At 46.1% G+C, this 21,956-nt stretch overlaps 1 protein-coding gene across 2 annotated transcripts in view; it reads right to left on the reverse strand.

Annotated features, from left to right (window-relative positions):
- Positions 1 to 1,401: 1,401 nt before the first annotated feature.
- Positions 1,402 to 21,956, reverse strand: part of srcap (Snf2-related CREBBP activator protein) — a 34,554-nt gene continuing 13,999 nt past the window's right edge. The window contains exons 14-33 of one of the 2 annotated variants that reach the window (XM_084002064.1): positions 21,748 to 21,884; positions 21,034 to 21,203; positions 18,232 to 18,561; positions 17,954 to 18,140; positions 17,693 to 17,862; positions 16,660 to 16,811; positions 14,881 to 15,096; positions 14,420 to 14,584; positions 13,699 to 13,827; positions 13,148 to 13,477; positions 11,899 to 12,071; positions 11,390 to 11,703; positions 11,094 to 11,296; positions 10,513 to 10,682; positions 10,166 to 10,362; positions 9,767 to 9,881; positions 9,178 to 9,303; positions 8,415 to 8,591; positions 8,166 to 8,249; positions 1,402 to 7,880 (exon numbers count right to left, since the gene is read on the reverse strand). In XM_084002064.1, coding sequence (XP_083858190.1) covers positions 2,793 to 7,880; positions 8,166 to 8,249; positions 8,415 to 8,591; positions 9,178 to 9,303; positions 9,767 to 9,881; positions 10,166 to 10,362; positions 10,513 to 10,682; positions 11,094 to 11,296; positions 11,390 to 11,703; positions 11,899 to 12,071; positions 13,148 to 13,477; positions 13,699 to 13,827; positions 14,420 to 14,584; positions 14,881 to 15,096; positions 16,660 to 16,811; positions 17,693 to 17,862; positions 17,954 to 18,140; positions 18,232 to 18,561; positions 21,034 to 21,203; positions 21,748 to 21,884 — 8,633 coding nt within the window. In that variant the 3' untranslated portion in view covers positions 1,402 to 2,792. The remainder of the gene's footprint in view (positions 7,881 to 8,165; positions 8,250 to 8,414; positions 8,592 to 9,177; positions 9,304 to 9,766; positions 9,882 to 10,165; positions 10,363 to 10,512; positions 10,683 to 11,093; positions 11,297 to 11,389; positions 11,704 to 11,898; positions 12,072 to 13,147; positions 13,478 to 13,698; positions 13,828 to 14,419; positions 14,585 to 14,880; positions 15,097 to 16,659; positions 16,812 to 17,692; positions 17,863 to 17,953; positions 18,141 to 18,231; positions 18,562 to 21,033; positions 21,204 to 21,747; positions 21,885 to 21,956) is intronic. The other variant, XM_084002065.1, reaches the window with a different exon arrangement.

A 21,956-nucleotide genomic window follows, 5' to 3' on the forward strand; every position in this document is an offset into this window, starting at 1 on the left:
TTTGCTTTAACTCACAATCTCACCTGCGTTTCCACTTCCACCTCAAGAGGTCATGCTGCTGGTTTATGGAAAACCCCCGTGGGTTTGTGAGCTGTTACGTCAGAGCCCCTTCGCTTCCTACATATAAAAAAAAAGAAGGGGAAACAAGTGACCTTGGACAAAGCACAATGCAGTATTGAAACCCCACACTGACGTCGATCATACTGTACTCAGGAATATGTGCGTTGATTCTTGTTACGTTTTTTTGTTTCTTGGATGAATTCCGGGACGCGAGTAACAATTTTAAGAGTAGATTTCTTTTTATAGGCAAATAAACTAATATAATTGTACATAACCTATAATTGCTGGTGATGAGACATTTCTGCAGATTTTTTTTTTTTTTTTTAACTTGAAAGCTGTTTCAAACTGCCTACATGTAACAAATGTAAATATATATTTTTTGTTTGTTTGAATAACAACCCCCTAATTTTATTTTGTAAAGGTGTCTCTTCACTGCACGGCTCACTTTTATTTATCCTACCAGTTTGTATTTATGATTTGAAACCAACCAAGAATGGAGTCTCTCAAACCGGTGCCTTCTCCTTTTTATGTCCACGTGAGGATGTGATGTGCACTAATGTCAAGAAGGGGTGGAGTGAGTTTTTTTTATTTTTGTTTGTTTATTTGTTTGAAATCACGCAGCAGTGTTTGAGCCTGACGCGTCAACTCGTATTAGACTTGACTTTTTCTGCAGGTTACTTGTATCATTGTGCGACGGTTCCTTTTTGTTTGTTTGCTGTTCCAAATCTGAGATGAAATCCTAGAGCAGTGATGGGAGAAAACACATTTACAGAGAAGAACTGGACCACAATGTGACAAATCTGTAACCGTTAAAAAGGTCATCAGTCTCCTATGGAAGCAGAAAGAAGAGCAGCGACTCTGCTGCTGTGGGATAATCATGCTGTTGAATTTTTGCGTCACTCGTTTTAATGTAGATTTGTTCTTAAAATAAAAAACTGCCATGATGTATTATTCTGTTTTGACTTTGTATCAACTTGTCTGGTTCACATATTCACTGATATAGATGATTAAAAGGAAGCCTTTTTTTTTGTTACTAAAAATGTGACAAACCTGTATTTCACCACAATGAGAACAAAAATACATTTCTAAACGCAATGAAAAAAAAGGCAACTAATTTTTTGGTCTTTTTTATTAAACTGTAATTGTCTTAATTTTTCAAGTAAAACAATGTGGAATTACAAGGGATCAAAAAGGAATGCAACAAATGGAAGAGAGAGAGAGAAACAAAACAAAAATAAGACCATCACCATAAACTAGCCCCTCCCCCTGCCCCCAGATATCACCTCTGCTCAAAAATAGCTTAGACGAGTCCAAAAGTAAAATCGACAATTTACAGTCATCTTGAACTGTACCAGTAATTTTATTCACATATTTTTGTCCAAGTATTTTGTTTTTTATTTTTACATGAAGTGATGGTGACAAAAAAACAAAAGGTGAACAAATAAAACATTAATTTGGTAGCACCGATGCACGGGGTGCTTTTCTTGATGTTCTCTGGGGTGTTTTTTCCGTTGGTTTGGCTGTTTTCATATTTAATTTTAAATAACGAATAAGAGAAGCTCGACACCCCGGCTTCAGGTGCTTCACAAGGCAATCGGAGGTTCAAACCCATTTGGCCAAAGAGGCACTCTTCAGTTTCAACATTTACTTGCCCTTTTGATATAAATACATGACAAAGTGGACCATGACTAACTGCCTTTGGGAAGATTAGGGGGGATTCTTTTGCTGCTCCATGTCTGGTGGGGAGCAAAGGTTTCAAGACAAAATTTGCAACTTCAATTAATACATTTTGAAACCGTAGAGATACATCGTGAGGTACCAGGAACCAATTAATAGACTCAAGTTGATGTAAAAAACTATTACTACACCACCAATGTACTCAAAAAGCTGAGGGCCACAATATCAGATGTGCAAATGAGAAAATGCAAGGCTGGATTTAAAAATGAATCCAATTAACAGAAACTGACACGGAAAAAAAAAAAAAAAAGATCGGGGGCCCAAGCAAAAAGACAAGCTCCAGCATAGTGCAGCAAAGATCTGATTGGCAGATCTGGTCTCTTCCTTAATACCCTGGAAGAAATAATAAAATATGCATAACTTATCAACTGACTACAAAGAAACAACAGTCAGGACAGCTGACGAAAAACTCTCAAAACCAAAAAAAAAAAAAATCTCTAAAACCTCCAACTTACAATACAACTGGTCACTCATAAGTTTTTAATGTCACACTAATGACTTTTCATTTATGACCCCAGTAGAGGGCGCTGTTTAATCCCGTCTTAACACACAAAGATCTGAGTGTTCCAGTCTTTAATGATTACAGTACATAATGTGAACTAACAAACTTGTATTACCTCTTGCACCTTTTGTCCCCCCTCAAGTCCCAGTGGTGAATTTATCCACTGTACCATCCTCTCCCGCCTGTTTACGGACGCACGACGACGGCGAGGGCGCCACATTTTTTTTATTTTTTATTTATTTTTTTTAAACCCGGCATCCCTGAGCCTTCCCCCGGCTGACAATGGCTGAGCTGGTGAGAGAGGACCAGCTCCAATTGGAAAGGGAGAGGGCCCAAGAGGCAGGGAGGTCCCTGGCTTGTGCAGCACTCGGCTCCCTTGCATTCATCAGAGTGCACACAAAGCAGCAACCTTGGAGGTCGTGACATGCTCTCGTATCGCACTCTGCGGCGGCACTCGTGTTCTCCATTGTTTTTCCCACTTTTGGCACTCTGATCATGTCTTATTGTGACGGTGCTGACCGGAGGAGGAGCGGGTGCTGGCGGCGGGTGACCGGGCCTGCACCGCAGCGAGCGCCGCGACGCTGCGCAGCACCCTGTCCGGCGTCCCCTCCGTCCCTGAGCCGCTGGTCACCTCCTGCGATAGCCTGTGGGACCTCCTGTCCCTCTGACCCTCCCGGTGTCGGCCGTGCTTGTCTCTTTTGTCTCTGCTCTCCGCGCTGCGATCCCGCTCGCTGCCGGAGGAGGTGGCACGGGACTCTCTGTGCTCAGTGTTCTGAGAGCTGATGCTGTGCGTGCGTTGGCTGCTGTTGCTGCTGCTGCGGCTCCTGCTGCTGCGTCCGCCGCCCTCGCCGTCACTGCTCATGCTGCTGCAGGCGCTGTGGCCCCGGGACGAAGACTGCGCCTCTGCCTCGCCTTCCTTTCCCCCTGACGACTTCCTACTTCCCCTCTCCTTTTCCTCAGCTTTGCACCTCTTGTACTCCCCTTCCAGGGGTGGAACCAGAGAACCGGGGCACTGTCTGGTGGAGCGGGAGGCAGAACGGATCGTCTGATTGGGTGCCGAGGGTTTGCTGCCACTGCTTTTGTTATTAGTGAGATTGACAGAGTTGCTCTGAGGGGAGGCTGGCACACTTTTGCTTTTAGGCTTTTGGTTCTTGTCAGCAGAGGAGGCCTTCGCCCCGGGGTCTCTCCGAGTGGTGTGGCCCGGAGTATCCACTCTACCTTTCATTGCAAGGAGCTTGGCTGCCGCATTGAGCGCAGAGCACCTCTTCCCCAGAACCTCGGGCTCAGGAGGCAATGGAGGTGCATTGTTCGTCTGAGCTTTACTCTCCTGTGGAGGCTGAGATCCCGCAGACTTCCTGGTGATCCTCACAGAAGACGTATCGCTGCCCGACTCTCCACCTGTGGACGTGTTGGCGTTGTTTGATGCGTTTCTGTCGGAGCCACGCGCCGTTTTCTTCCCTTGCTGGCTGTTGCCCTTTTCCCTTTCCTGATCTTGTCGCCCACGCTTGTCTGAGCGAGTCAACCGGTGCTCCTTCCTGCTCTTGGCGTCGTCAGAGTCCGAGGAGGAGGAAGAAGACCTTGAACGCCTTCCCCGAGAGGTGAGCGCCTTCTCCCCGCCTTCCTCTTCCTCCTCGCCGCCCTCTTTGTTCCTCTCCTCCTCCCCCGTTTCTGAGGTGGCCTCCGTTCGCCTCTTCTTGGCGGGATGTCGGTTCTCGTATGTCCTCTTGTGGTGAGCGTGGCGAGTGAGGGTTGACGTAGAGCAGCCAGACGACGATGAGGAGGAGTGAGCGGACTCCTGGCTGCTCTGGCGACTGAGAGGCCTTTTCTGGATCGGGGTTTTCTGATCTTCAATAGTTTTCTCCGCCACCTGTAGCTGTTCGTCTCTGTCTGCTCCTTCCCTTCCTGAATCAAAGTCTTTGGTCTCGGAGGAACTCTCCACCTTTCTCCTTTTAGGTTGGGACTTACAGAAGTCCTCCTCCTTTTCATCATCCTCCTCCTTGCTAGTCCCGGTGCCAGTTTCCACGGCATCTATCTCAATTTCTGTCACCGTCTCCGGGTCACTTTTGGATGCAGACGCTTCCTGCGTTGGATCTAAAGATTGTTGCACAGAACACAAAAGACGAGTGGAAACAGATGTGGGGATCTGGGCCTCTATATGTGCTGGTATGGGCACATCACTGGATGCAGAGTTTTTTTCTTGCAAGGAAATCACTTCAGGAGTTTGCGTGGCGGATGCGGGAGTAACGGTTTCTGTGGGGTCAGCTGCTTCTGTTGCGACTGACACAGGGGCGGATGGGGTAGGTAATGCTTGGGTAGTCGTGACAACGTTTGTGGTAGCAGCTGTGATGGACTCTTCTGGGGGTGATGTAGTTGTGACTGTTGGTGATGGAGCTGGCGTACATGGTGTTACTGGAGGTGGGATCTGGACAGTCTTTTCTGCAGTTGTGGCAGGTGGAGTTGAAGTTGTGAGTTCTTTGGAAGGAGCTGCTGCTGCTGCTGCAACAATGGGGGTCGTTACTTGGACTTTATCTGCTGGGGGTGCTGTTACTGTAACCGTCTTTGCCTCGACCCTGGTTCTCACACTGGCAGACGTAGCTGGGGAAGGACTGCAGGTTGGGGTTGGTACAGCGGCAGGTTTTGCTGTGGATGGGTCAACCACTGAAACAGCCGTTTCCTGCTCACGTGCAGCCACTTGAACCGTCGTCGTGGTCGAGGCAGGTTTGTCGGTCGTCACATTAGTCCTCGTTTGGGCCAAAGAACATGCGACTGTATTTGCAGCAGAGGATGAGACTGTCGATACTGATGGTGTAGAAGCAGACGTGGTTGGACTTGCAGTGGGAACTGTGCTGGAATTTGAGGAACAAGCTTGGACTGTTTTTACGGTTGGTGTCGTCATAACTGTTGCTGTAGTGGGGGAAGATGATGAGGTTGGTAAGGGTGGAGCTGGAGCAGAGGTTACAAGCCCAGAGATAGTAGTTACAACAGCTGGGGTAGCAGTGACAACAGCTGGGGTAGAGGTGACAACAGCTGGGGTAGAGGTGACAACAGCTGGGGTAGAGGTGACAACAGCTGGGGTAGCGGTGACAACAGCTGGGGTAGCGGTGACAACAGCTGGGGTAGCGGTGACAACTGCTGGGGTAGCGGTGACAACTGCTGGGGTAGCGGTGACAATAGCTGGGGTAGCGGTGACAACAGCTGGGGTAGCAGTGACAACAGCTGGGGTAGAGGTGACAACAGCTGGGGTAGAGGTGACAACAGCTGGGGTAGAGGTGACAACAGCTGGGGTAGACGCTGTAGATGACCCGGCACAGTTTTTTGGTGAATCCTTTACAGCAGTAGTTGTAGTTGTGAATGATTTCACTGTAGTGGTGACTGCTGGTGCGACGCTGACTGTTTTTGATATAATGTCAGTAGCTGTCATGGTAGTCATCGTGGCAGGGACTGATGCTGGAACAGCTTTGGCAGCCATGGCAGAACACGACCCGGGCGATGGAGTGGTAGCAGCTGGCGTAGCAACTGCGGTGGTCTTGTGAGGTCCGGTTGTTTGCAAACCTGTTGTAGAAACTGACGGTTTGGGCTCCACTGGAGCTTTAGAAGAAGCAGTGGAAACCACAAGTGTTGGGTGTTTACCTGTGAGAGTCGATTGCAGGCAGGCAGGTGGCGATGGAGTTACTGTGGTGAGTGTAGCAGGGGGTGGGATAATAGACGTAGACAGCGTGACAGAGGATGCTTGAGTTGATGCCGGGTCTGGGCTTAGAACTGGAGCTGGAGCGGTACCAACACACTGAGCGGAGGTTGATGTGGAAGCAACCACAGGACGGTGTTCAGTGGACGCTTGCACCGAAGAGGTGACCGGTGTGGAATCTATATCTGTTGTTGTGAGTTCTCGAGCTGGTTTTGGGCTGCAAGCAACCACCGAAGCCTCAGTCTGAGTGTCAGTTTGCTCAGCTTTGGTGGACTGGGAGGCCTGCTTTGGTGCGGCAACAGCAGCTTTAGGGGTTTCCGACTTGTTGGGACACGGGACAGTTGGCTCTATGCGAGCTTCATTTTTTGATACATCAGGTACACCCGGAGTGGTGGTCTCATTTTTAGAGTTCTGTTCTTCACTGACAGTTTCTGACACCATGTTTGTGGAGTCTTTGCGAGGACGACCCCGCTTACGTTTTGGAGAGAGAGGGGGGTTCCCGTCTTCGCCCGTTGAGGTGGGCTGTGGAGAAGGGGCCACCGCGTTGTCGGGCTCAGGTAACTTGGGTGGAGTCTTAGGGGGCCGGCCCCTCTTTCTTTTCAAAGGTGCCACGAGAGCATTCACGCTGGACTCTGTAGAGGTCGTATCTTTGCCCGGCGGCATCTCAGTTTTTCTGGACTGGTTGCCCCCCCTCCCTCGACCCAGATGCTGCTGCAGCTCTCCCAGCTGGGCGGCCATGCGGGATTCAGTTTCCAGCCGGCGGCGCACAGGAAGGTTTCTCAGCACGGGCATGTCAGGAGAAAGATGGGGTGGGGAGTACGGAGGGTAACTCCTGACAGGAGGTGGGTGTACAGACGGACTAGGAGTAGAGTCTTGGTCCTGAGATTTGGTAACGGCCCCTTTAGTTTTTCCATCAGGGCTTGGCGATGTAGTGTCTTTGTTCGATTCGTCGACGAATCCGGCAGTGTTCTCCTCCACCGCCGCCGCCGCCGCCACCTCCTCTGAAGAAGCTCCGCCTCCAGTGCCGCTTCCTCGCCGCCTCCTCCTCCTCGGCTCCTTGTCCTCCACCACCGTGACCAGCCTCCCCGGAAGTTTGCGCAGGACTTTTGCTGAGGGGGAGTCTTCAACCAGGCCCCGCAGGACCTCGCCGTCTGCTGACTGACGCTTGCGAGGCGACCGGGAGCTAGTGGAGGGGGGAGACATGGTGCTGTGGTCTTTGGCGTCATCATCTTTTGCCTGATGATCCACTGGGCAGCTGGATTCTAACGATGACTCCGACACCCTCCTTTCACTGTCCCCCTCTGTCTCCTCCCTGCAGGCTTTAGAGGTCTTGCCGTCAGTCTCGCCGACACACTGTTGTTTCCCTTCAGACGGAGAGGTTGCAGGAGGGGAAGGCACTGGACTGGAATGGGAGCGGTTTGGCAGAGTCCTGGTTTTGACGGTCTGGTGATCTCTGGCAGGAGACGAGGCTTTTGATGATTTGGAGGAGTCTTGAAGCCTGGTCGATGAGGAGGTTTTGTGGTGGTCAGTGCGGGACGGGGTGGTAGACATGGCACCGGTGTCTTTGGCAGCTCCTCGTCCTCTCAGACCACCGCGGAGTCTTTCAGGCACTTCTTTTGGGGTTGTAGGCTCAGGCTCAGTTTCTGGCGAGGCCCCACGCAGACGACCGCTGGTCCTCGTAGAGGTCACAATCTTGTCTTTGTCCTTGTCCTTGTCTTTGTCCTTGTCCTTGTCCTTGTCTTTGTCCTTGGGTTTACGGCCTCTGCGAGCTGGCTGAGTGGGCTCCACAGTAGCCGGCGGAGACAGAAAGTCGTCGTCGTCATCAGTTGAAGCATGGAGCTTTAGGCCCTCTTCCTTGGCCTGGTCCAGGCCCTTCCTGGCCGCCTCCACTTGCTCCTAAAGACACACACAACAGAGTTTTACAAGTTTGGTTTTGCTCCTTACGTGAAGATTTTCTGTTTCACAGTTTTAGATCATTGTAAGTTCAACATCTTTGGGTTTTGGACCGTTTACCAGACAATATGAAGATAACCACTAGTTGCAGCCATATTATTTACTTCATCATCAATGTGTTATTTTGTACGCACTTGTACCTTTACGTTGAGGATTGTAATTAAGATGATAAGAGCTAATGAGATAAAAATGTGTTATTTCATATAAACAATGAAGACGTGGCATTACCTCCGCTTGCTTCAACTCCTCTTTGCACACGTCTTCCAACGAGGCTTCCAAGAAGTTCATGGCGTAGCGTTCAATGGGAGTGAGCTAGAGATAAACAAAGCATAAGGGAAGTTATCTTAGCATAAAACAATCATAGATGTGATGTAGACATATAGCAGGAATTACCCCCCCTCATCTTCACTGACAACTTTATTTATATAAAAAAATGTATATTCCTGCTATTAAAGAGCTCAAACCAATATTAATTACCTGCTCCACCAGAGCAGCTATTTCCTGCTCGGCCTTTGAAAGCTCCTCCACCTCCTCCTGTTCCCCTCCATCATCCAGTGGGATGTTCTCGTTGAACTCCGCCAACTCTGCCACCTGCTCTGCTTTGGCCTGTGAGGCGGCGACTATGTCCTCCTCGTCCTCGGCACGACACAAGGCCTGCAACATTCATTTCAAGAGTTTAAGGTTATTACATTAGGAGGAAATCCCAAAAATACAACACGATACTTAGAATGAGAAAAGACGTTAACAGATTATTGATGCATTTAGTAAAAATGGGGAGTATTATAAAAAAAGGCATTATTTTTTTATGTAAAACACACTGCAAATGATCTAGATTTGAACCCAGTTAATCAAGATTCATCTTTTTTTGCCGATAGGTATCCCGACGTGAAAAGACTGAAATGAGCTAACCGCTTGGATCTCTGGTCTCGCAATCGTAACACAGGACAAACTGGATTAATTTTATTTAAGTTAGTTGGGTACAGCTACTAATAATAGTAATAAGTACCAAATTATTTGAGGGTCCCTGGATGATGATGATGGCGTTTTGAACTGCAATATCAATGCCTTTTCTGCTTATTTTTTATATTCACTTTTTTTTTTTTTTTTTTTTTTTAATAATAGTATGCAACAAGGAGATTGTTCAACCCTGTTCTGTCGTGGTAAAGTGTTCATGGTCTTTAATCATTTCCAAATGTTTGGTGCTTCATGCAGAACATCATGTTGGTGACATGTGACCAACCTGCTCCAGGATGGTGGTGCTCTGCTTGTTGCCGGCCTCCTCCTCCTCGGCCTGTGGCACCGCCAGCTCCACCACCGCCTCCTTCTTCTCCCCCTCGCTCATATCAAACAGATCTCGGATGGTTTGCTGAGGAACAAAGCGAAAAAAACGAGACGCATTCAGGGAAAAAAGGTTCTCTGTACTTGACGAAGACAAAAATAAATAAGGAGGCACTTGAACGGCTTAGCATCCCGACATCAATAAACACTGAAAAGAACAGTTATGCCAATGGTGTCATTACTTCGATGCGTTAAAAACGACTCGTGGCAACACTTTAACGGTAGACCTGAACACATTTAATGGAGGAGGAAGACCTGAGTTTAGGCAGTGAAAAACATTTCTTTGTGCAGGCAATGAGAAGAGAGAAATAATACACTTTTATATGATGTGTAACTGGGACTACAAACAGGGAGACGTGGTAAAACAGGTCTTATCCTATGTATCATTTAAAGGAGAACCCTTATTTCATAAAGTGGGATATGATGTTAAAACAAAGGCCATTCTTGTCTAAATAAATAAGCAATGTCGTGGCAAAGTAGATCCACTGTACCTGTTTGAAGAATGCTGTGGTAAAGTTCCCTCCTTCGATAGCCATATCCCCCAGCATCCTCTTCTGATTGGCTTTCTTTAAAATGTTCTCCTCCACTGTTCGCTCACTGATCAGTCTATAGACGAACATTTAAAAAAAACAAAAACATTAATATGTTATTGAAATCACAGCCTTCAAATAACACTGGTACGGTTGGTCTCACCACCGTATGTCTAGTTTTTCTCCATCATATGCCATCTATCTTCACTTTCACTGCTTCCTCGTCTCACAATTGTGAGGAAATATATAAATTCAAGTGTTTAAAAGTCAAAATCAAATAGCAGCTGCAGCGTTAACCATATGTGACAGTTGCTCCTGCTCATTCCTGTTAATGTAAATCCACTTTAACGCTGACGTCACCTGTAGATGTGGACGTCTCTGGTCTGGCCGATTCGGTGGCAGCGGTCCTGCGCCTGAGCGTCCATGGTGGGGTTCCAGTCACTGTCGTAGAACACCACCGTGTCGGCCCCCGTCAGGTTCACCCCTACACCTCCACTGCGAGTCGACAGAATGAAGCAGAAAATCCGTCGATCTGCATTGAAGCGCTCCATTAGCGACTGGAGGAAGAAGATGATGCACAGAAAATTTGCATTAGAGACATCAGACTAGACCCTGAATGTTTTTTCCTTTCTATATATATTAAAAACAACACAAACACTAATTATATTTTCCATAAGTGGTCATTTGAAAGGCGCATCAGCACCAACCTGTCTCTGCTCCACACGGGTGCTGCCATCCAGACGGAGGTAGATGTGTCCATGGTAGTTGAGGAATTGCTCCAGCACGTCCAACATTCTTGTCATCTGCGTGAAGATCAACACTCTGTGGCCTCCCGTCTTCAGCTTTCGCAGCAAAGTGTGGAGAGTCTGCAGCTTACCTGCATATAGGAGGCATGCAAATGAATCAGGAGCGCAAACAACAGTAGTGAATTGGCAGAACACATGATAATATAAAACCAGGCAAGTACAGGGAGCTTTGGAGGATGGTCTTTAACAGATTGAGGAAAAAGGTCATCAATGGATGCAATTAATTACTTTGTAGATAAATAATGAGTACGAGGCGTGAAGTGAGGAAAGTCTAGATTTTCTTTTGTGCGTTTATTACTTAAGGTCATAAACAAAACAGAGAAAAGCATTAAAATTCAGACAAACAGAAAAATGAGCACCAGTCTATTTCTCGTTCGCCCCTCGGGGCTTCCACAGCCATCAAATTAATTCCAAACAAACTCAAAGCAAATTTTTAAAAAAGGGTGCATTTGGAGTTTTTCTGCTCTTGGCATCAAACTTACCACAATCATACTGTATGAGCCTCAGGTCCGGGAACTGGGTCCTCATGCAACACTGAATGCGATGCAGACTGCGGGTAAGCGGAGTGACTTGAGTTGACAGCAAAGTAGAAAAGACCGCCTGCTTGTGGCTCAGAGAGGGAGGAGGATGGCAGCAGTGCATGGAGATCGGAGGGGCCTCCACGGGGGGAATCGCAAACGTAAACCTAAAAAACGGGATCAATGACAACAGTCAAGTCCTATCTTTCCTCGTAAATTAAAGCAAGGCACGGCAGCCGATCAGCTGCTGAGTCCTCTACCTGTCCACGATGTCGTTGAGCAGCTCCAGTCTGTCGTCGATGCTGTGGATGGCCCCCCGCACGGCGCGACTCTGAAACCAGTAGTCGTATTTGTTTTGCCACTGAGCGAAGGTGGTGCTGCTGTGACCCGATCGGCCCCACTCCCCCCCGGGGCTCAGGGCGGCCGGCGAGGGCCGGGCGCCGGGGAGAAAAGTCAGGAAGTTCAAAACCTCACGGCCGTACATGGGCTTGGCCCCGCAGTGGTTCTCGTTGACTCGGATGATGAAGTCCAGTTGGCTGTCCCGCTGCCGTTTGTGGCTGTCTGTCAGCCACGCCTGTTAATAAGAGGGGGAACATTAGGACGGTAAAGAGCTGGACCACGAGGCTAAAACGGCATCGATTGTAGTTCCAATAGAAAACTTAATGTGCTGTTCAAACGTGTGATGAGAGAAAGCTCCTTAAATATGGAAGAATGTAACCGCTAAAGTATGGGGGCCTGTTTATGATCAGCATCAAGAGGTAGAACTTGCCATGTGGAAAGGAGAGCGCGGAGGTTGCCGAGGAACTCTCCTGGGCGGAGGGAAGGCTTTTCCGCTGGTGCTGGGCCTCAACTTTGTGGTAACCGGTGTATGACCACTGCTGCCTTCGCGTGGTGAAGCTGAAGACTTGGACGCCGAGGATGAGGAGGTCACCTGAACTGGAGCTGAAGGGGGGCGGGGAGAGAGCAGAGCGATGTAAACACCCTTAGATCTTCTTTCATTTCTCCCCAAAAAACTAAACATCAGGCTGTCAGGTCGGCTCTATGAAAGCTTTACAATCAGTGAATGTATTCTTGGAAAAGTAACTTCTTCTGACTTTTAACTTGGGGCAGACAGGATTTTAATTTATTTTATAAAAATTAGATACCTCGCAACAACTTGTGTTGTGCATTTACTTGTTACTTAGGGAAACGGCATGTTTTATATCCACAGTGGTAACCTGGCTACTATAAATCTGTACATGCAGCAGTTCAGTACCAGATTTTTCCCGACCTAAATTTGGAACCCCAGCTCACTTATTTGAACTGAATTAGTGATAGAAGACTTGGCTCGGAAATATTTTTTTTCTTGCTGTGTGTCACCATGAGGTGCAGTGAGGAGGAGGAGGAGGAGGAGGAGGAGGAGGAGGAGGTAGACGGCACAAATGTATCTGAATAAAATAGTAAAATGTTCAACTATGAAAATGTACGTATTCAGACTTCTCAAGGCTGGTTTCTCCGACTCTTTTGATATAAATTCAAGGTTGCATCGATCTTTAACCGCTTGCAGTCTATGCTCACACTCTATATGCGTACTTGTAATATGACAATTAATAACCTGGTTACCTTTACATATGGACGTCTTCATTCGTCAGGCAACATCTACTTTCTTTAACACCCCAGTTATGGAAAATTAGGTTCCTCATTTATACAACATTTCAGAAATTAGCTTCCTTCCTCCCTTTTTTGTTTTTTTATGACAAAACCACAACACAAATTATTATTCAGAGTACTGTTTTACGTCTTAAACGACATCTGAATCTTTAAATATATTAACTGGCTTTGTCCTTTATTTGCCTTAATTTGCATGACATCTGGTACTCTAAGCGGATTAAAAAACTGGAGTGGAATGGCAGGAACGGAAAAAATATACAAAGTCTTAACTGCAATAATGTTCTGACCCAGTTCTGCTCACCACACGTGCACACGCCGTCGTGAATTATACCTCAGAGAAAATAAAAAGCTAGAGCTCGTTCTCTCACCTGGCTGCTCCGCGCTCGACGGAGGAGGAGGAGGCACTACTTTGAGGACGGGGCGAGGGGGGTGGGGCTGGTTCGGGGTTGAGCTCGGGTTTCCGGCCGGAGCTATGGTGTAGTGGGCAGTGGCGGGGCCGGGGGTGCGCTGGGCAATCTGCAGCGGGGCAGTGGTTCTGACGGGGGCTGTGACGGTGTGGGGGTGCAGGGAAGGGGAGGTAAGAGGAACAGCACGAGGGGAAGGGGCCACTGCCAGCGTGGGCACAGGCCCGTCCTTGCCTGCTGCCTGGCGCACCACAATCTTCACGACACCGGGGCTGCTCACCATGGAGGGGGCCACTGAGGAAACATGGAAACAAGGCTTGTTAAAAGGGTATCGGGCCACAAAAACTGGCTTTAAATGACATCTTCTTAAGCATAAGAGTCAATAGTTAATTATTTGGCCAATTCAGACGTTCACTTAAGACCTAGGGATTATTTAGGGCATACCTATATGAAAGCCATTAATATAATAAAATGACTTTCTTAAGAGGCAGACCGTGAAAGAGAGGGTTAAAAACCTTGCACTGAGGCATTGTGGGGCAGCCGATTAGGTGGAGCAGGGGGGGTGTTGCTCTGGACAGCCACCTGGGCCGGCTGGCTAATGAGGTGGTGCTGCACCCCGCTGGACACCAGGTGCACCACATTACCTGAAGAGAGTGAGACGGGTTCTAATCAGGGACTATTTTTTCTCCTCTGATTTTCCACTAACTTCATAATAACAAATCAAACCCAATGAACGATGAAGGATTCTTTCATTAGAGTGATCTGTGTTATAATAAATGTAATACATATAATACGGAGCACTTTTTTTGTATATGCTGAACAAGCAGCAACTACAATGTTTTGTTGTCTCTCTAAATGTCATTTATAATACCAGTCCAGCTTTAATAATGTTTTTATTTATTTATAATAACTTAACTTAGTCTAATTCTGTAGCTCTGCTAGAATACAACTGTATTGGTCCCATGTTATCCGGCGTAAATCCCCAAAATATCCAGATTACATTACCAAATCTATTTTGCTCATAGATGATAATGGGATTTTAAAAAAAGCTTTTAAAGTTTTAATATAATTCATGGACTTTCAAGTACCGTTTCTAGCAGTATATTTTATTTCATTTTCATGCAACTAATCTGCAGAAGCTCCGGATCAAAATGAGACCAAACGTTACTGTGGATGTCAGCGCGAGACGGTGACATCCACAGTAACGTTAAGCACACAACGCTGTCGAACACTGACCTTGAACTTGGCGTGGCGAGGCTGCTGGGACCTGGTGGATCTGGGCTCCAGACAGCGTCAGCTTGTTGCCCTGAAGCTGGAAGGTGACGGGTTTACTGCCCTGACATGACGACACGGGTCGCCCTGCCAGGGAGGCGAGCTGGGCTATGCTCACAACTTCACCGGCTTAGGAAGCAAAACAGAAAGCACAACGATATTACGTTCAATTTACGTACGTTTGTGTATAAGGTGACGATAAATTAGTGGAGCACAAAGACTGCACATTTCACAGACGAATCCTCGCAATGCCGGAATCATAAACAATGTGGCTATTTGATAATCAAAGAATGGGTCTACGTTTATGGATTACAGCATTATAGGCAAGATTTTAAGCAAGACTAGCAACTAAAGGCAAGACATGATCAATCAGATTTGACGATGTAAATACTTGGTCACAGAGAGTTCTACAGTTTCACACTTACAAGGCAGCCTAGCTTGCATATCCGGACTGAGCAGAACCCTCTGAGGGAGGACGTTGCTGGGGTTTGGACTCGGATGAGCCGGTATGCTAGCAGTGCAGGAAGCAGTGGGAGGCCGTACGGTCAGCACTGCCTTCGGAGCGCTAGACCTCACCGCAGTTTGAGCGGCGTGATGGATGGATGGGCGAGGGGGGGCTGTGGTCACCATTGAACATGCCACTAAAGAAGAAAATCATAAGGAAAATTAAAAAGATATGCAAACAAAAGGAGTATTAGGGTCTTCACTGTAGGCAAAAAATTTAATTATGAACCCGGGAAGGGGAGTAATTAAAAGAGAAAAAAGTTCCAAAATGTCCTAAATTAAAGCATTTCCCAGAAAAACAACTTTACAAGAAAAACATCTGGATGTGCAGCATTAAAAGTTTCACATAAAGCCACAAACAGGCTTAAAACTAAATGAAATTTCACATCAAAGAAACTCGATTTGCAGTGTTATTCAGTAAATGGTCTAGATAACAGGAAGTGGAGGCTCTGGATCAACACCCGGAGGGAGGAAGGAAGTCAGACTTGACTCCTCCCCTTCCGCTTTCTGTGTCTCCGGTCTCGAACTCCCTTTGAATCGGGAAACAGCAGCAGCAACCTCAGAACTAGCAACTCATATTGCTGATATTGGTTTAGTCTTTTTTTGAGTCACAAAGAGCTAGCAAATCATCCAGTGAGCTCCTCCAGAGCTAAAGTATAGACAGGCCTCACCGACGATCAAATTATGTTTTTTGATCTCGTCACACAGTCGACATGCATGTTTTAAGGTTTTATGCAGAGTTTTATTTTGTGGGGAATCAGCCGTGTAAATGGCGGGACTTGCCGCACCACAGCGGCTTCTGAAGCTTATCACTGCCCAAGACCATTGTGATTGGTTGAAAGAAAGACAAATGAGCCAGAGCGTTTTTTTCCCCTGATCCCAGAGATGCGATATCCTGTAGCCAGACCCTTCTACTGCGGAGAACGGGCTGGCTAATCAGTAACTGGACGTGTTGCATTCTGCCAGTTTGGATCAACCTCATCACACCACGCCGCTCGCTGCGTCAACAATCAAAATCAAATTATACTTTGCAATCGGATTTTCAAAATAAGTAAGTTATGGATTTTGGGCCCAGAATAATCATATTAACTAAAAGCATCTGGACTTTGCAGTGAGTTTGACCTCTTCAGTAGGAAACACACTGATTTGGCTGATCAAGCCTGGGTTCATACTGGTGTACCTCCTCTCTAACATGTGTCATTCCCTGTTTAATGGCAGCATCCGCAGTATGATGAGGTTGAAATGACCTTGCGAAAATATATACAATTATAATTGAAAAAGCATGTCAACAACACACTTTTGAGGCTTTTTTTTGTACCATTAATGTATACATTTAATTTTGTGAATTCTGAGTTTTCTCTAAAGTGAAGTGGCGGCTGTGTTTCCGGGGTTCCAGGGTAGCCAGCAGATGCATCAGCTGCTCTTTTGTTTACACTCAGATCTTGAGATGCAAAACTGGATTGTTTCATTAGTTCACAGGCTAATTTTAAACCAATAACAAGCTAAAGCATCGTCAGACCACAGCCGGTGGTTTGCCAGATTGCAGACCGTTTACCTACATCTAACATTATTGGTCACAACACGGACTACAAGCGGAGAACAGAACACTTCCTGGATATGAATGTAGAGTCATTTCCCCCTTTGCCTACAGTTGTGTTTATGGAGTTGTGTTCTAGCTTAATGTTTCCCTCTTCACTTGCCTTGTTGAACCACAGGAGCAGGTGCAGGAGCTGAGGTGACTTCAGCAAGTGGAGGAGATTTGGGAGTCTGTGCTGCAGGAGGCACTGAGCAGGTCGGTTTGTTCATCAGCAGGACCGTTCGGTTGTCACTTTTAGGAGGCGGCTGGAACATCCTAAAAACACACAACAGATCGAACCTTGTATTCATATATTTGAGTCTTTATACACATTTTTTCCCCACTTACATTGACTCCTACTCGAGCCTTTCCAAAGTTTGTATTCAGCTCTTTTGGTTTTTAAACACTTAAATGGATTTGCCTATGGAGATGCAGAAGTTTCCAGCTGAAGAATCGTTCAGCGGCAAAACAATAATTGAGTTTCAGTATTCATATCAAAAGGATTCTTTAATACTTGCCTTTGCAAAGGACAAACATGTTTTTCTAATGTATTTGTTTGACAAATAAAAAAGCCAAATTTCTTAAATCCAAATAATTATAATTGTAACGGATATTGTCACAAGGGGGGGGGGCTTTAGCTCAGGAGGTAGAGCGGGTTGGCTGGCAACCGCAAGATTGCCAGTTCGATCCCCGGCTCCTCCTAGCTGAGTGCCTGGAGTCCCTGAGCAAGACACCTCACCCTAATTGCTTCTGACAAGCTGGCTGTCGCCCTGCGGGGTTGACTCCGCCGTCGGTGTGTGAATGTGTGCTTTGGATAAAAGCGCTATATAAATAAGGCCATTTACCATTTTTACCATTTATTTAAATGAGAAGTTTACGTTTTCCTATCAAAACATAGGTAAATAAATAAAACTCCAAAGCTGACGGAGCATTTACTGCTTTTTTCTGTAGTTTTCAATATTCAATTACATTGTATAATTTATGTAATTTAAAGAAATAACAGTTTGTTAACCAAATGTTTGAAAGGTTGGATGCTGGAATATGCTAATATATCTATTCTCCAGTCTGGCTACCGATAAGAGGATGTACGACAAAAGGTTTTCCGTGACACAACTTGTGGGTTTGAAGCATCTTTGAAGCAGTTGCACCGTGCGTACCTGTTGACTTTCATGCGGACCGGTTTGGGTCTCGGAGGAGGTTCAGGGGACTCCACGATCTCCTGGATTAGCTGGCGGGTGACCTTGTGGCGTGGCAGGAAGACATCTGCCTGGTACCGGGACACTTGGCTCTCCAGACCGACCAGGTCAAACATAGAAAGGTCACAGCGCTGAGAACGCAAAAACATACAGTATTATCATCAAGTTTTTTTTTTTTTTTAATCAAATGAAAAGGTTATTTGTTTTCCTTTTAATGCTAACCTTTAAAGGAGAGACCTCCAGGGCGTCCTGCACCAGGGAGGCTGTATGGAAAACGATGGGCTTGGTGATGAAGGGGGACTGGATGGGACGGGGGTCGAACAGGTTGGGGTGGTTGCACACTTTGCGGAGCTGCATTAGGATGTTAATCACAGACATGAAGTGGCCGCTGGCCAGCGTCTCCCGGGTCCTGTGAATCAGAGACAAAAAGGCGATGAATGGAGAGAAAAATCTAAACATAAAAAATGCTCATCTCTAAAGACAACCGTGTCGTAACTCACGAGGCCTGCGCCATGAAGTCGTCGTAGAGAAACCGCTGTCTCTTGGAGAGGCGGCAGCGCACCACATGCTCGTATTTCTTGGGCATCTGCTTCTCCACATCAATCTTGATCCTCCTGAGCAGGAACGGCCTCAGCACCTTGTGGAGCCTCTTGATCAGGCCCTCGTTGTACTCCTGGCTGCCCTCGATCATCCCCGTCAGCGGGTTGGAGAACCACTCCTTGAACTCGCGGTGGGACTGGAACACGTGGGGCATGAGGAAGTGCATCAGAGACCACAGCTCCATCAGGCTGTTCTGGAGAGGCGTCCCCGTCAGCAGCAGGCGTCGGTGGCTATAATAATAAAAATACATTTTATTTGTATATTGCTTTTAAAAAAGGGGACACAAGAAGTTGTATACAAAACGTTGGCATTATCACATTGTAAAGTTTATATGGCAAACAGCCACATGTGACCACATGATGAACCCAGTATTTACTCTCCCTCTAATTTTGGTCTCCACCAACTCCAGAGGGAAATATCTGTTTCTTTGGCTGCTTAATGCTCCACGACATCTGCCTGCTGTTGGTGATGAGCGGATGAGTGTACTGCGGGTTTACAAAGCGTTTGCTGCTGCTGCCGAAAACGACGATGAAAGCTGTGGAACTGCATCAGAACAGTAAGATTATAGGCTGTAAAACCAAAATGATGCGTTGAAAGATGCTATAATATATTACTGGCGGGTGTGGCAGGCAACAACCGGAGTGGAATACTACATTTTACCACAAGGTGTTGCAGTTAACTGCTGGATTGCATGAGACAGAAAAAAAAAAGCGCATGAATAAGAGTGTAGCAGCTCCGGTTCACTTGGTGGCGGTAATTTAGCTGTAAACTTGTTCACCATCAGCCAATAAACACAAAATATGTAATATAAATAAATAAAGAAGAAGAAACGAGAGTGAAGGACAGTCCTGTTACCTCGTTTACATTTTTCGGCTCACCCCTTTGTTTGTTTGAATCCAAAATGATGCATGAACTTTCTAATAAACAATCAAACCAGTGAAAGCTCAAACACAGGAGCAACGACTTAAAGTGATGGTTCGGAGTGAAATGCACCCTAGGTCATTTACACCATGACATCCAGCCAAACACCCCCTCAGAAGCATTTTTAGCGATGGTCAGCATTGGTCAAGATAGGGCGATCCAGGGTACATTTTACGCCGAACCATCGCTTTAACTCTAGTTGCTCAGCCTCCACGCTTGTAGTCCACACATTGCATAGGACTACAACACCCTGGAGGTTCAAGGTTCTTTTTGCATTTGAGACAGACAGACGTTTTGCATTGGAGCTCATCATTCATCTACATGAACCCCGTGTGCCTGAAGAACATCTATTACTAAGAGAGTATGTGTGTAATAAAACAGTGTGCGTCCATCCTTAAGTGCAGAAGCTCTTCTTTGAAGCTTCTTGTAACGGTGGAAAAAATGGCCACCAGCTGGAACAGGCCAACGGCCAAATGATGGCAGGTTAGTCTAATTACAGCCACTTTGATCTTTGATGGAAGGGGAAAAAATGACTAATATTCACATCCACACATCACTGAGACCTGAGGTATCAACAGCACACAAATACTGAAGGATGACTTCACTAAAAAAAAAAATCAGTATAACTAGTTTATCAGAGTCTATTTGGTACAAAAAGCTTGTGTACGACATCTATTGAGAGCCTGAAAAGAATGCTGGGGCTCGTGTCTCCTACAGCGAGCAATAACAACATCCAGGTACATGTTGGCCAGTCTACACAGGGCGACCTGGGAATAACACAAATATTTGCTGTTTTTACACCTAAAAATGTGTTTCCCTTCTTCTTGCTTCAAACCACAGTAAACCAAACCACAGTATACCTAGTAAACCATTAGTCCAAGCAGGCCGTTATGAAAAAAAACCCAAATGATACACAACGCTATCTCCTTCAAGGCAGGCTCGCCACTGTAGACTGTGCTACAATTACATTACCATCGTTTTACTTTTCTAAATACGGGGTCAACGTTCATCAAATAAAAAAAACAAAAATTTCAAGCATTTTATCAATACCCGGAGGAAGGCCACTACAATTATAGCAGCAGTAGAGTCGCAGCACAGAGTAACAGGAGTCAGATTTGACTCATCACGTGATCATGATGGCAGAGGATTTGGTAACTAATATTTTAGATTTAAAACAATGTTAATAGGGCACCTGATAGTGTCGTTACCTAGGAGGCTACACAGCGTGGATTCCACCCAGGATCAGCTGCACGTTCCAGCCGTGACGCGGCAGCTGATCTACTCTAACCAAAAGCTTGTGATGCCACCCGAAGCTTGACCAGCGTGACAAAACTGATCATCATTAAAGATCAAATATTACTCCTGTATAAATGTTTCACATATTCGATAAAGCCGTAAACGTCGAGTCAGGTAGTTAATAATTGAAAACGTATCATCTTTTGCAAAATTGGTTTAGAAACCTGCTAATAGAGTGTTTGGATTGTGAGATCACTAAAAGTAAGATCAAAGATCAGCATGACAGAATTTCTGTCCTTTAAACTTCTCCTGTTTAACACAAAAGAACAAAGGACACCAAGTAGGTCAGCTACACTGAGTCTGGACAGCTCAGGCACGTCTGCAGAGGCAACCAAGCATGTTTCCTGAAGCACGTTCAAGCCTGATGCAACAACTCTTGGACACGAGACGAGGATTAATCATTTCTGGCTGGGGGGCTGATGAAACAACCTTACATCACCGATGATGTGTCCACCAGTGAACACGACACACCCAGCTCCCCTAACCTGTTGAAGTTCAGCAGACTCTGCCAGCGCTGGGACTTGAAGTTCTTGATGTTCTGCGCCTCGTCCAGGATCAGGTACCGCCACGACTTGCGACGGAACGCCTGGTGATCCTGTAGCACCAGCTTGTACGAGGTGATGCACACGTGGAAAGCGTTCGGCTTTGTCCAGCCCTGATGACAAAAACAGCAACGGGTCATTAATATGGTTCTAATTGGGGTTTTTTCCAGAAACCAAACTGTTACGACATCAGTCAGAGATACATGTAGTGGAAACAAAAAGTGACATCAGTGTTGTCATAAGGTGCTTCGGGAACATAAAGCAGGAATAACAAAATTGCTCAACACAATGTACAATGATGTGTGATTAGTTTCATCTGGCCTGTTAACATCGGCCCATGGACAACAGATGCAAAATAGCCATTTTGGCTAATTCTGGTGCATTTACATATTGATGTTTATTAATGTGCACCGTCCATGAATAAATAAACCTAAATTTAATGATAAAAAAAAAAGCCAGGAAATACCCCTCTGGTCAAATTTAAAGCAAACCTTTGTTTGCCAGTGTTTATTTTATTTACCAATGATAAATAAAAGAGAAATCCAATGCTAACTTCTGGGTTGACCTACTAAATAAATAAATAAATAAATCATGCATGCAGCAGTCTAAAAGACAGAATTAAAAACACACCTGTGCTACATCAAATTAACTCATTACCTGTCTCTTTAGCTTTCTCTCCTTTTGGCTGCCAAAGTAAGTGAGGATTTTAAACCCGGGACACCAGCGTTTCAGCTCCATCTCCCAGTTCAACATCACACTGGTGGGGACGATGATGAGGTGGGGGCCCCAGTTACCTAAACGGGTCAAATGATAAAACATCAGCAGTTATAAAAAGGAGGAGTGTCTGCATTCATTTAGTGTATGCA

This window comes from Eutrigla gurnardus (genome assembly GCF_963514095.1).
Source record: "Eutrigla gurnardus genome assembly, chromosome: 22".
NCBI lineage: Eukaryota > Metazoa > Chordata > Actinopteri > Perciformes > Triglidae > Eutrigla > Eutrigla gurnardus.